The sequence below is a fragment of the Sinohyriopsis cumingii genome, chromosome 1, assembly GCF_028554795.1.
Source record: "Sinohyriopsis cumingii isolate HCF-2022 chromosome 1, ASM2855479v2, whole genome shotgun sequence".
In the NCBI taxonomy this organism is placed as follows: Eukaryota; Metazoa; Mollusca; class Bivalvia; order Unionida; family Unionidae; genus Sinohyriopsis; species Sinohyriopsis cumingii.
The window spans coordinates 46,445,035-46,460,707 of record NC_142961.1 but is presented as its reverse complement, the minus strand read 5'-3'; the positions used below and the strand labels follow the sequence as shown (position 1 = coordinate 46,460,707).

General features: G+C 37.6%; 1 protein-coding gene across 1 annotated transcript in view; it reads left to right on the top strand.

The window, feature by feature from the left end:
• LOC149806802 (cell adhesion molecule CEACAM1-like) overlaps nucleotides 1-15,673 on the top strand; it is a 183,039-nt gene that overhangs the window by 92,399 nt on the left and 74,967 nt on the right. Inside the window, exon 4 of the mRNA XM_089957871.1 lies at nucleotides 967-1,233. Within this exon, the coding sequence (XP_089813997.1) occupies nucleotides 967-1,233 (267 nt within the window). The remainder of the gene's footprint in view (nucleotides 1-966; nucleotides 1,234-15,673) is intronic.

Genomic DNA, 15,673 nt, shown 5'->3' with positions numbered 1-15,673 from the left:
ACTGTATCAGCCAGTCAGTCAAGAACTAAATTAGTCTGGCCTTTCAAGAAAGCATGTGACTTTTGGGTTCAAAACCATGTGAACATGTTTACTTGAAGAATTATAGTGCAACTCAACATTAAAATCCTTGAATGAGTCAGTTTACATACTTGATACACGACTCATCTTACGATGTGAAGTTACAATTATAGGATATTAGTATTAAAAATGACATTAACTAAATGATCCTAACAAAAACGATTATTTTAAAAACAATACCCATAATATAGATATGCATCATAGCATGTACATCATCCTTTTAGTGGCCTAATATACATTGTATCGGCAATGGACTTTAAACTTTTCTTTCCACTTTACAGTTTGAACAAATTTATAAATTTGCATTCACAAGGTTATATATATATATATATATAAAATTAGAAGATGAGTGATTAAAGGCGAAATTGGGTCTCTTGTTTTATGGATTGCCTTAACCTTGGTAGATATTGTGAATTGTCTCAAGATGCACATATTAACAAAAAGTTGTGCTCCTGTGATTTTTAATTCCACTGGTTAATGACCTTGACAGCTCTTGTTTGTGAGTTTTGATTGTCTCCATTTTATGGCAGTTGAGGTGGGAGGTATATGCATATGAGTAAATGGCTCACAATGTCTTTAGGTATTATTTAGCTTCAGTTGTTACCAAGGATGAGACTTGTAAGTTTAAAATTAAATTGAAAAAGTAAATTACTCAGTTGACACACAATATATTTCTATGGTTGTATTTTGATACTATGGACTCTGTGGTTAGGTAAACAAAGATTGTTTAAAACTAATACACTTTTTTGTGCACCTTAAGAAATCCAAGGAGACTGCTTCATATGTAATATTTTTGCCTTAATGCAAAAAGTAGTTAAAGATATGTTGCATTTAAATTTTTTCTTTTGGGTTCAGTGTTAGGACTGATGATTTATTCTATGTTTTCAGATGGTCCAGACAATGTTCAGCTTAATCCCTCTGGCGGGATTATCAAGGCCATAGAATACCACTCAGTCATTATACAGTGTATAGCAGACTGTAACCCTACATGCAGTTTTCAGTGGACGAGAGGGTCATTTCCTGAATATCTCAAAACCAACCAGACCTTGATGATAGACAGTGTTGGCAAGAGTGATGCAGACAACTATACATGTATTGTGTCCAATGGCATAACTCGTAGATCTCAGAGTCTTCAGGCAACACTGTTAGTAATATGTAAGTACAGTAATCTTTCAGACATCTCCAGTGTGCTCTCTGTTGTATTTTTAGAGACCAGACAACAATATTTGATATGAAAACATGCTTCGCAAGAATAAATAAAAATTTGTAATGTTTCATCATATCTTCATCTAACAGATTGAATATTAAGAATGACTTAAATAACTTCCTTAAATGTGTGAAAGAAAGATTTATCGATGATACTTGTTCAGCAAACATTAAAAGTTGTTAAAAACTGAAACCTTTGGTGGCAAATTTAACCCAATGTAACACTGACACAACTTACAATTTAAATTGTCTATGCAGGGCCCCGAGTGGCTGACTGGTCTAAAGTGCTCTCCATTACGGATCACTGCCATCTCACCTCTGTCTGTGTGGGTTCAAGTCTCGGATTCGGCTAATGTGGGTATGTGAGAAAGCTTGCCAGTAGCTTCTCATGGGTTGGCCGTTCTGTCGTTTTTTTTTTCCGGGTTCTTCCTCCACCATTAATACTGGGCGCCATGTATAGCCTATCATGTGCTGAAAAATGGCATTAAACCCTACAGCAACAACAACAAAAAAGTTGTCTCTGCATATCTTAAGTAATAAATATAAAATAATGTCTCCTTACCTCATACCATAGGTTATGTGAAAGGAATTTGATACGTCACTTTCACAGGTCACATAGTATAAATGTTTGCCATTCTAGTTAAATTCTATAAATAGTTACTATACATTTATATTCTTATCCCAAATGTAACATGTTGTCGATACATTAGTGTGTAATTCAATGCAACATCAGGAAAGTATTTCCTTTTCTCCCTAAAATATGTTCTCCGGTCACATTAATGTTAAGGATATAAGCCAGATACCTCATGAATCCAACCCAACAAAACAGATGAAACTTTATCTTTCTGTCTATCTTATATAGAATAAGGAAAATAACTCTTGCCCATTACATCCCCTTTAGCAGCAGAGAGACTGAGCCCACCAACTATTCCGTCCAACAGAACCCTCTATCGAGAACACTCTTGATAGAGGGTCTTATTTCACAAAATAAACCCTCTATTCAGAAAACTATGATAAATAAGCCTTCTCTGCTGACTAGAAGAGTTATTTCATGAAAAATAACTAACTATAAAAATACTTCTTGACTCTGGGGTCTACTAGACGAAACACTTGGTGGCTCAGTCTCTCTGCTGCTAAAAATGTAAACATTTTTAATCCTAGAATTTCTAGTTAAAAATTGTATCCAACCCAACTCGATACCGTGTCCGAGGATCATGTAAATTTATTGTTACAAATCCGTATGGTTTTGCCTGAGCACGACTAAAGAAATTTCTGAATCTATTTATGTCCATGTCACCGCTGCACCAAGTTCGATGAATATTTTGTAATGTGTGTGCGTCAACGCCGTTAAATACCACGAGAATGTTACAGTTATCTCTGATCACTTTTGGTATTTGTGTATACCGTTGAGTTACATAAATCACATCGGTGTTTTTATGCCTGCCGCGTGAAAATATCCTGGCAGGGTTTGATTGTTTGTCCAGCATGATATCATCGTACACGACTAAATTATTAATACTCCCATCAATATCATCGATACTCGGTGCTTCATTAATATCAGTTATAAAATCAATAACATCTTCACTTATCGATTTTGCACTTTCGTTAAAATCTTTTAACACACTGTAGCATCGCTGATCGTCCACTGACGGTGCTATCAAATATAATTTATCCCACTTCATCCACTTCATTATTAAATTAAGTAACAACTGCGTCTTACCCGACCCAGATGGGCCTATAATAATCATTCAAATTGAATTTGGTAGCACTGAGTTATGTTTAATTGGCTCTCGTCGCTTTGACGCAGAAAAGTCAGTGATCTCCATTAGATATATCATAAAATAAATATGAATTTATATTGTGTGAAATGCCGAGCACATACCCCAACTGTGGATGTGACAACAATTACAACAAAAAATGATCGACAAGCGCTTACAGGCAAGTGTGAACGATGCGGTATAGCGAAGTTTAGATTTATTTTTAAAAAAAAGGGAGGTGATATCGCAGCCAAGTTAGCCAAGTTACCAGGAACACCGTGGGCTAAATACCCAGGAGAAAAACATCTTCCAGGATATAATTATTGTGGTCCAGGAACCCGACTTGATATCAGACTTGATGCTCAGGATCAGCCCAATCCAGGTGAGTATCCGATAAATGCTATTGATAAGGCATGTCATGCTCATGATGTAGCTTACCGAAGCAAGGATTTGCAACAGCGCCATCTCGCGGATGTGAAATTAATTCATGCGGTGGATGCCATCACTGATCAATCTTTCAAGGAGAGGTTAGCATCCTGGTTAATAAAAACTGCAATGAAATCTAAGCTTGTATTAGGCGCTGGTAATTAATTATAATGGAGTCGATTTATTATTCCCCAAGAGGATACTGGAGAGGTAACGCAGCAGTTAGTAAACTCGCTGAAGCAGCAAAAGTTACAAAAGTTGTTGCTAAAAATTGGTTATCCCGACAGGCAATATGGCAAATTTATCTACCGCGCCCTAAACAAATTCACTTTCATTTTGATGTTAGTGTGCCAAATGAGGTTCATCAGGCTGATATATTATTTCTGCCACATGATACTATCCGAAGCCGTACATACAAGTACGCGTTAACTGTAGTTGATGTTGCAAGTAGATACAAAGATGCTGAACCGTTAATGACTAAAACAGCATCTGAGGTTGCTTCTGCGTTTGAAAGAATTTATCGGCGGAGTGGTCTACGTTGGCCAAATTTATTACAAGTTGATCCTGGCAAAGAATTTCAGGGTGCAGTATCATCGTTGATGAAACAGCATAACGTCACCATCAGACGAGGACATACTGAAATTCATTATGATCAGGCAATTGTTGAGCAATTTAATCGAACACTTGCTGAGCGGTTATTTGGATATCAATACGCGAAGGAATTCATTCAAAATATGAGATCGCGCGAATGGGTTGCAAGATTACCAAGCGTGATAGCTGCACTAAATAACGAGATCACACGAACAACTAACATGAAACCTGCCATCGCGATCACAAAAAAACATATACCCGTACGACGTGATTCTTCAGCACAGCCAATACTGGGTAATGTCACTGTAAGATATTTATATGAACCAGGTGAACTTGAAGGTGGTAAAAAAAGAGCGACTGATCCTATCTGGAGTGTTACCACACACAAGATAACCAGCGTGACAAGATCCACTGGTAGACCAGCAATCTACAGGTTGGATTCAACTGCTCCTCAGCGTGGATTCACACGTGAGCAACTACAGGTAATTCCCGAGGATACGCAATTACCGCCAAAATCACTTCAGTGATTTCGATCACTTAACTAGCGCTGGCGCCTCTACGTCGATTGCACTCAAGACAGGTCAACATGATATTATCACGTGTATGACCACGATTGTTATCTTTTCTGTCTACGGTAAATTGTTTTGAATTTTTATTCGAATACTGCCATAGCATTATACAATTACAGCTCGCGCAGTGATTATTCTGCTGCTGTTTTTGCGCTCTGATAAATTCAACATCAAGATCGAAGTCGCGATTATTTTTTTTGTCACCCTGTTTGTAACCAGCGTGTTTTTTTCTTATTACATCATCATCGCTGTTGTTTTCATTATTAATTTTATGAGCGTTTGATTCATCCAAGACAATTCTTCGCAGTTGAGATATTCTTCTGACTCTGGACACAGCCAAGTAAACTAAGTTTGACCATTCGATTCGATCATCAACAATCCAGACAGTTGCATCTGAAATAGTCAGTCCTTGAGATGAATGAATGGTCATTGCATATCCTAGCGTCCACGGGGATTTATTTATTTTTAGTGCATCTTTGACAGCATTAATATCAACTAACACAATATCATTCAGTACTAAATTCTGTTTCTCTGTTTTCCCTGGTATATCAACATCTATATTTTGTAACCGCATATCAGCTGGTCTATAACATAACGGCACTGGCAGCATTGGAAACTTTTCTTGTTGTAATTGAAATAACTGCTGTTGAAGTGTGTCTCTGACTATCTTTCTACTTACTACTATCAAATCGTCTGGTTTCCATATGCGTAAAAAGTTACTCATTGAAGTTTCAGGAATCATCTCGCGCATAATTTCACATTGAATTTTATTCGGCTGTAATCTGATTAATGTTTTGAATTCTTTCAAAGTTGCATCAAGTGCTCTATGATCATCAGACACTTCTTCGTAATAATCAACAAAATCTTTTAACCAATCATGCGGAGATACGCCGACAAACGGAGGTGGTTGACCGTGATCTTCACATTATCACTGCAGTATTTTTCGTTAGCAGCCAATCAAGAAATGTTTTTAATGTTTCCAGCGGTACCGTACATATCTCATCCCAAATTATTTTCTCGGGAATATATTTTGTTCCCATTCGGTCAGGAGTCCACACACCGCCGCTGTATTTGAAAAAGCTGTGATAAGTACAAGAATTGACTCCTCGCTGTTTCATCTCCCTGGCAAGCCTGTGTGTAGGTGTTAGCACAATCATATCCGATTTTCCAAATAATTCAATCGCTCGAGTTGTTTTACCAGACCCGCCCGGTCCGTTCAAATAAACGGTTTTGTGTCTAGTGATTGGATCATACACAGATGGCACGGAAGATATTTCTGACATTTCTGATTTACAATAGTCATCCTTAATTGCAACATCAACGGATTCACAATATTCGTGTAACATCTCCATTTTATTCTCCACGAACTCCATGATTCATCAGTGCTTATAAAACGAGCCAGTGATTCTGAATATCTTTTATTGATGTAAAATGAATCCGTTGCCACTCTAACTGCGGTGTCAGGAAATCGATTTATCATTGATAGTAAATTTATAGAAACATAACCCAGCATTGAAGATCTTAGATGTGTGTATTGAGGCGATTCTCCGTCGATATAACTTACAATTGTGCCCAACTTTTTCCCGTCGGACAAGAACACATCCTCCCGATTACAAAATATATTTCTTGCAACAGCGTCAGCAGTTATAAAATCCAATTCAGCATCATCGATAATCAGTCGCGAGTGATGCATTTTATGATCAAATGCTGCACCCTGAGTAAATTTACCGATTATTCTTCGTCCAAGATCTTTTGCTACTTTTTCACTATTGCTGAGTTTGATCTTGAGAACTTTAGGAGCCTCACTGACAATGACATCCATCGGGGTATTTGGACTCTCTCGTGCATACTCGCTGATAACTTCATCTACACTAACACGCTCCGGTGTTGGCAACCAAACTGAGGTCTGCGGTTGATATGATATGATTGCTTCACTGACAGTCAACGATACCAGTATTCTGCTGATTGTTGATGACGTTCTCATCGGGGCGAGTTTATCAATTTTTGTTTTTTTTACCAGATAGATTCCATAAATGACTGCGGTTACAGGATACGCTCGAGATTAATATGGTTTATCAATCCCGGTCAGCATTCCTGGTTTGGAATCTTTACTTAACAGAATGGTCTTTCCGTTAGCAAGAACAGGGTCGAGTTTGTCACGGATAATCCATTCATTGTCTTCAACGCTGACGATAAATTTTATTCTGAGAAAATATTTCTTACTGTGTCCATCGCTTTCATGTCCATCAGCGAGGTAATCAATAATTGTTTTTGCTCGGGCATCAGTCATTGTAGCATCGATGACTTCGTCGGTGTCAACAAAGTCAGTGTTATGGATAATTTTAAATGATGACCATACATGAGAAGCGCCGTCGTCGCGGAATTCTTTTTTACCCTCCCTGATAATATTAAATAGATCAGTTAGATTCCGCCGTCGTGATTCTCTGTTTAGCCTGTCAAGATTGAATCTCCCAGCGCCAGATAAACCCTTCATATTATATTTAAGACAAATATTTAAATAAGAAATATTATGTATAAATGAATAACTGCAAGTGGTTAAAAGTTGGATCTGTAACAGTCTGTGGTAAGCCCTGCAGGAAGGAATTCTGCGGTGAACATATACAAAGCATCAAACGAGGAAGCACAGGACCTATCCCATGCCTGCGATGTGGCATTGGTGTCAGAGGTAAAACACAATTATGTGTGGGATGCGAGGGGAAACGATACCGGGAACTCAAGCGATATTACAATAAAAAAAATAACGGAAATGTGCTGAAATCCGAGAGTGATTATATAACTAAGTTTTCAGACAAATTATAAATTAGACAAATATATGAAGTATAAATGAATCAAGAATTTGTCTGGCATCCTATCATTAAGAATTATGAAGCATCTCGCGAGGGAATAGTGAGACATTGCAGATTGAAAAAACCAGTTGGTGTTGTTGAAAATTCTGGTTATCTAAGATTTACTGCTGGAGGTAAAAAATATCACATTCACAGGTTTGTGTTTGAGGTATTTAATGGAGAGATCAAAGACGGTCTTGTAATTGATCACAAAGATAATAATAAACTTAATAACTCTCTTCAAAATTTGCAAGCCATCACGCAGGGCGAGAATTCTGCACGAGGTGGCACTGGTAAATTTGTAAAAATTCCCAGAGCTGTCAGATCTCTCAACAAAAATGCTAATAAAGAAAATATATTTCGCTCAATGGGCTTAGCTGCGAAGTATTTTGGTATTAACCCCCGTTTGGTTCAACGTGTTGCAGAAAATATTATCAAATCAACTTTTTCACGTAAGTTTGATAGCTGGATTATATTTTCTTATGTAGATAACTCTACAGCGACTGCGTGAAAGTCAATGATACAATTATTTCCCCCTTGTCACCTTGACAGCGCGCTATAACACTTTACAGGTAACACAATGAGCAGACGATTTTCTGCAAATAACCTACCTGTATAAATTTCACAACAGGTAGATCAGTATATAATAATTTTTAAATCCTATATTATCAGATTAGACAGTGGCACAATGGTAACGCGTTTGACTTTCGTCCCGACGCTATCAAATGCCATGTTCGAATCCTCATTATGGACATATTGTTGACGGGCCCATTTGTTTTTTTTTATAATAGTGGGGGCTCCAGCAGGGGCCTTGTGTGCATATCTCTTCCATGTCAAATCGTGGGGGTACGTTTTACCCCTGGGATTCGATTTGGGGGGTATGCACACAGACAGTTTGCTTGGAGCCCCCAAAAATAAACAGCAGTCATTGGATGTATAAGCTCTACGGTCAAAAACAAAATGGCTAAAAGAACTGATCACGAGGATGCCGAGAAGCTATAAGAAAAGCTCTGTAAGACTGAGATAAAAAAAATCTGAAAAATAAAAAAGTCACCTTGACAAAGTGACAAAATCACCTTGACAAAATCAAGGAAGTAAAAAATCTAGTCTGAAAGGACCTCGTGGAGACCCATAAGCCAATATAAGACTAACCGCTCATCAATGACTGCTGTTTATTTTTTTTTTATTTTAAATATATAAAAATATATATAAATATGAATCACAAAAATATCAATAATGTGATTGATGCTATTAAAAAATTAGAAAAACAAGGATTTAATATATTACTAAATCCTGAAACAATTCTGTCAGATTTTGAATCATTATACGAAGCTAAATGCGCAGGGCGTTATATTCGTCCTGCTCAATATCGATTCATAAAGATGATTCAAAATAATTTGTATAAATCGCTGGCCAGTGTAGTGGAGGCACAAGTAAATGAATTTGTTCCACTGTCTCGTGCAATTGAAAAGATCAGGCTGGCACTGGCAGCCGAGTATGAAGCTAAAAAGATAATAAATAATCGCGTTCGAAAATTGAAACATTGTATGTCCGCTGACGGTCACTGACGAGGAAGAAAATACCTCACCTTGATTTCGTCATTGAAGTCAAATACTTGGAAGTGAAATCGAAAGTAAAAAAAAATATTACTTTTTTTTACTGCGTAAATTATGCAATTGTCCGATTTCGTTGGTTTTTACTAGCTGATACCCTATCAGGATTAGCAATTTGGACAATTTCGTTGGTTTTTACTAGCAAATACCCTATCAAAATCAGAGAAATTGTCAGTGTTGTAAAAAATATATATAAAGTAAAAGTTCTTTAGAATTTTCAAATATTACTTTTGTTTTTACTGCGTAAATTATGCAATTATCTGATTTCGTTGGTTTTTACTAGCAAATTGGCAGTGTTGCAGAAAATTATTATAATAAAATTATGCAACTTGGACAATTTCCCTGATTTTTACTAGCAAATACCCTATCAAAATCAGCAACTTGGACAATATCCCTGATTTTTACTAGCAAATACCGTATCAAAATCAGCAACTTGGACAATTTCATTGGTTTTTACTAGCAAATACCCTATCAGGATTAGCAATTTGGACAATTTCGTTGGTTTTTACTAGCAAATACCCTATCAAAACCAGAGAAATTGTCAGTGTTGTAAAAAATATATATAAGGTAAAAATTCTTTAAAATTTTCAAATATTTTTACTGCACAAAAAAATAAAATTATCGTCCGATTTCTGTGATTTTTTCCCCTTGACTTTCACTGCAGTATCTTATCAAGATGATCCCGTGAAATGCACGAGTGAGCATAATTCATGATTTGGTCTGGAAAACATGTGATCGCTATGATATGATTTTCTTGTAGTTGTTTCAACTGCGATTCTGTCATTAAAAATTTATCATTGCCGTATTTATCAATAACTATTTTAACTTCACCTATCAAATGACTTTTACCGCTGAATATTTTCCTGATATATTCTTCAAGTGTTTGTTTGTCGTATATGAAACATTTTACGTGCTGATACATGCTATATTTTTTTTATCATTTAATATAATTTGTTGTGACAGTGCTGTCATTGATGGTGATGTTACCAACAGTGCCATCATCGTCGTCACTGTCACTAACAATAAAATCACTGTCAGAGACATTTTCATCTTCATCACTAACAATAAAATCACTGTCAGTGGAAACACTTTGTGTTTCACTGTCACTAACAATAAAATCACTGTCAGAGAGATTTTTATCATCATCATTGTACTTCCGGAAATTCGATGATTTTTTGGACATTATTATAATATGACATTATTAATTGAAAAATTTCCGAAGATTTTTCACGATTGGAAGTCTACGATTTTACCAGCAAATTAATACTAATAGTTTCATTTCTCAAGTCCAAAAGTCTACCCTGTTGGTCAGTGACTTTAAAATTTATCCTTGTCAGCGTTGGACTCAAACACTGCAGAAATACTGGATTAATTGGCTCTTGTACAATCAAAAACCCAGGTGGTTCTTTAGGAGTAAATGAATATAATATAAACCCTTGCTGGGCTTGATTTGATACTGTTGTGTCTATGTTGTAACTGCCATCGATTACGTCACACACAAGATTGACCGCGACGACATCAGAGATATTCACGATTCCCGGAGAAATATGTCTGCCATCGCCCGCTGTGGAATTATCGTGTCTGAGGATAGTTGGTGATGGCAGTATTCGCTTGTGCTGTTCAAGTATGTCATCGAAGTATTCATCGATGACATCAGTAACAAATTTTTTCAAGATGACCGGGGAAATATATCCTGGCAGTTTAAGATTCAATATCTCATCTTCTTTGATTTTAAGTTCCTCCAACATTTCTCGGATAGCACGTAGTTTTCTTTCTTCGCTTCCTTTATCTCCAATAGTGATTCCTAGTCCAACACCTCTTGCTAATTCAATAAGTGGTGATGAAACCCCAGGAACTCCCCTCGCCAGTACTTTTTCTCTTTCTGAAAGTTTATTTATTTCATTTTTTATTTTCTCGATTTCTGCAGCTACGGCAGCAACTGCTCTGTTGTTCAAAATGTCCATGTAACTCGCGACTTTATTTAATACTTTGATCTCGCTGATGATATCGTCACGGGAACCTGTTATATTGCTGATATGTGATTGAAAGAGCGAACGTAAATTTTTTAGTCGTTGATTGTGCAATTCACGATAATAATTAAATACATCAATAAAACCTATTACCGAGTAACTGTAATTTTTGTTGTGTTCTAAAGTCCAGTGTTTTTTTGATGCATTAAGAAAATATTTTGGATTAGGAATATCATCTGTTCCTAGTATCAGGGCAATATATTTTTCAGCAAAAACATCCGTGAAATGATATTCCTGTTCGTCAGTCATATAATCAGACTTTTTAGGTTCAGATGGTGTCGGTGTATCAGCGGGTTTTGATTTAGGCCATGCTAATACTGTTCTGATTGAACTGTTATAAATGTCTACGGCGTAACCCGGTGAAACGACTTCGATGATCGCTGACAACGTTGGCTTGTGGGCACCTATTGATATTTTTGCTTCTTTTCCGATGATACGCTTTATTTGACGCTGTATTTCGTTGTTGATTTCTTCTATCTAATAAGACCCTGTTGGTAACGTGACAACGTTCCAGTCGGGGGTACCGTCAGGTTTATTCTGATACGAAAATACAAATGAATTATCTGGCAACTGTCCGTGAAATGATGTTGACCTGATGTTGGGCCAACTGTGATATACTCATAATTGTGCCAACATGATTTCGCTTACTGGAATCGCAGTTGGAAAATTAATATTAAACTCTGGTTGCATTGAAGATATTGTTATCATTGATGTTTTTGCCGGAGCTGTGTTTGCGGCTATCTGCTGAAGTAATTCCGTCATTATTTATCTTCATCGTTTCAAATCAAAGTACTTTGTGTTTTTGTAATCGTTGTATGTGCTGGACATCAACGTGAATTCGGAATCGGATATTGTTGTATCGTCAATGCTGGATGATATCAACGAGGACAATTTCGAGAAGGTGCTTGTGGCCGCGTTGTTTAACTTTTCATATTCGTGTAATTTTGTTAGCACACACGAGGATATTTTTTTTGCAACTCCTGCAATTGTCGTTGATGTTGAAATTGTGATTGTAATCGCGATTGCAGTTGTCACTGGTGTCAGCGCTGATAATAGCACCCCAGTAGATGCAACTACCGCGGATACCGAATACACTATTGTGTCTAATACAGTTACACGCCGTTTGTATTTTTTTATCTTTGTTGCACAATTGTCAATAGTGGTTTTTAACTCTGACTGCCATTCGTGTACTTGATCATACCTATATTGCTGAGCATTTAGTGTTGTCGTTGATGCCGAAACACTTTGCATTTATTATTTTACGCGGTAACCAATTGAGGCGTTTCAGCTACAAATTCCAAACACCACCAGTAAGATGTTGCGGTTAATTTCTTGTCTGTGGCTTCAAGTATAAATGTTTCTTCGGTTTCCTTGTTTAGTATGATAGTCACAACCCCGGAATATTTGTCAGTGGAATGTCTCCAGGGATATGTTGTGAAGATTTCAAATTTTGCAGCACTGAATACAGACAACCTGTACACACCAGTGGCTGTTGCTATATATTTGATAGTATTATTTTGTCGGGACCATGTTGCGAATCCCGATGATACCATGTATACGATGTTGGTGATATGCCCAGGGGTAACTCCAGTGGGGACTTTAATCAAACTGGTTTTGCTAACGATGTCAGGAATTCCCGATACGATATCCTGCTGTGTTTGTTTGATCGTGTTAATGTTATTTTCTATTATCTAGATTTGATCTGAAAAACTTCTATCTGTTCTGACTACACCTAACCGGGTATTAATCTTGTTGATATCGTTGGCGTTATTAGTAAGATTTGGTATGATTTCAGAAAGTGTCATGTCGATGACTGGAGGAACCCCAAAGAACTTATCAATGGACTCATCAGCTTTTGCGAAGTTTCTTCAAAGTCTTGTAAACGCGCTCACGTGAACATCATACTCTGCCCGCAACGTGGCTAGTTTACCGTCAATGGCGCTAGTGCTTGTTTGGACACTCGTGTCTACATATTGTTTGTTTGCGGCATCTTCCGGGGATGTTGGATCTCTTAAAACGGTTATTTTGTTACCGTTCATGCTGAGTTCACCTGTCATTATATCACCGGTCTTCGCTACACGTTCCCCTGCGGCTTTTCATGCATCATCTCGCAGCATCACAATTGATATCAACGAATCTCTGATTCTGCCGCTGTCAGTGAATACAACGATGTTGTCCGCAGTAGCTCCAAGGACCCTGCGAATTATGTCATTCCACCTAATATTACTGGTTTTTAGCTTGCCATGTCGATCTTGAAAAATTACAACCTCATCTGGGTCTATTCCGGTTAACGTTAAAAGATTATCAGTTTCATCTTTGGTCGCATACTTTGATAAATCGATATATTTTTTTCTTCCTTTGCTCTGCTTGATCTTCCGTAAATATCAACCATTGTTAGTTATGGGGTTGTTTAAATTTGGAAATCACATCTGTGATTTCAATGTGTATTCATGCACGACTTTGTGAGGAGAATTCGCTGATTTCGAGATTGCATCAAGAACATTTAATACTTCACGGCCACATATCGGAGGATCGGTTAATGTTTGTGTTGGTAACGTTGAATACCAAACCGCTGCTGACGAAGTCAGTGGGGATACATATCGAAGAAATTCAATTGGCGGTGCTAGCCCATACGAATCAAAATAGATAATTCCATGTGGATCGATCGCGTAAGCAACCCAGTGAGTTCCTGGACCATCGCTATTATCAAGATTAATAATTCCTGTTTCTGGATTGCGCGGTTGTTTCGGTAATTGATCTCGCATAAAGACACCTCTGAAATGTTTTATGCTTAATCGTTTAGCGGCTTCAAGTAAATCAAAGTTGGACGCTGGAAGTGAGACAGAAACACCTTGTGGCTTTAAAACCTTTTTGGGTATCATGATGGCGGAGTTCCTGGAAGTCTTAGCCCTCGGCCCGTTTTTTTTCTGTATCCGGATCCTGTTTGTCGTTGTGACCGTGCCATGGAAAGTGCTTTTAGTATCGCAGGAGCTAAAGCACCCATGAGTGCTACTGCTGGTATATTTCCTCCTTGTTTCTTATATTTTCACCAGTTACTTTCTCTGCTACTTTTTTACCGGCAAATCCAGCTGTTCCAAGTGCTGCGGCTCCTAAAGCTTTTGCTGCTAACGCTGGTGCTGCTGTGCCTAACGTTGCGGCAAGTATTGGAATAAGTGGAAATATTCCACCGGATTTGATCATATCATGGACAGCTGTGGCACTAAAATCAAGTCTTATTCCTCTTCCTGTCGATTTAGCGTGGTTGATTTGATTAAGCTGTGTTTGAGTAACTGATATCTTATTTTGACCACCACTTAATTGTCCATGTTTTAGTGTTATTGATATCCCTGAGGCATTTGCTTGCTTTGATTTTAATTTCTTGATCTGACCAGGAGTCAGAGTAACATTCACTTGATTATATGACATTATTTTGTTAGCGATTGATCTAATTGTTACGTATCTTTGGAAAATATTACATATTTTCCACTGGGATATCAACGAGTATCATTCGGCCGCCAGCACCTTCAAGCAACATTGCTTTATCGGAAAGTATGACCGCGATTACTCTGTAATTAGCTATAACTCCTGCGTCTCTATTTACGGTAGCCCGAAAGTGAATATCAACGACAGACTGTCTGGTTAAATCAAGATGCTCCAGCGAGAAGTAATAGATTGGATAATGAGATATAAAATCCAATTGTGATATTTGCTAACCAGTGTCGATATTTAGATCACGCGCAAGATATTTTGTCAATCGTTGATATGCACGTGCAACATGGTTGTTAGCAAAATTTAGCATTATGTTCTCGGATGGTTCCTGATGTCCGTTTATTCTCAGAGAAACGTCAGTGATACCAAGTTGATCAAATATCATATGCGAACGTGTTTCATTACCCACCCGTGCAGCATCCTGAAGAGCAATGAAAATTAGTCGCGGTGCGGCAACCCCCTGCTGTGATGCTATATGCCATGTGAATAAACCATTGATGGCACTTTGAATACTGTCTGTGGTTGTTGTAAGCCACGATAGCAGCATTTTGCCACCTTGATCGATAAAAGAAAACAGTCGCTGTTCTTCAGTAATTGCAGGAGTCATTACCGGCATCCACAGTGATAGTTTTGTTATGTTTACCTTACCAGCGTCACCTAGAGGTCGCCATAGCGCATCATTGTCGTCGGCTTTTCTAACAAGCACGACTATGTTTTGCTCCAAAAATCACCTGACATCTCTGCAAAATCCAAAGATGTGTGACAGCGGAATGGCACATGAAAAATTTCTACGATTACCTTTTAGCATTTGTCGACGGGCAGCGAAACCTAAATTGTAATTTGCATTAGCACCATGAACCACCGGATTCACATCAGCGTCAGTGTTATCGGCAAAGTTTCTTGGTCGTCTAATATTGTACTGATCACTGTCAGGATGATTAGAATTATCCTTGGCAAACATCATTGATGGACAGGCTGATCTTGTATAATCATCAGAATATCTCGCTAGACCAATTATTGTTGTAGCAACATCGACATCCTTCTGAATTGATTCAATATTTTTTCCAT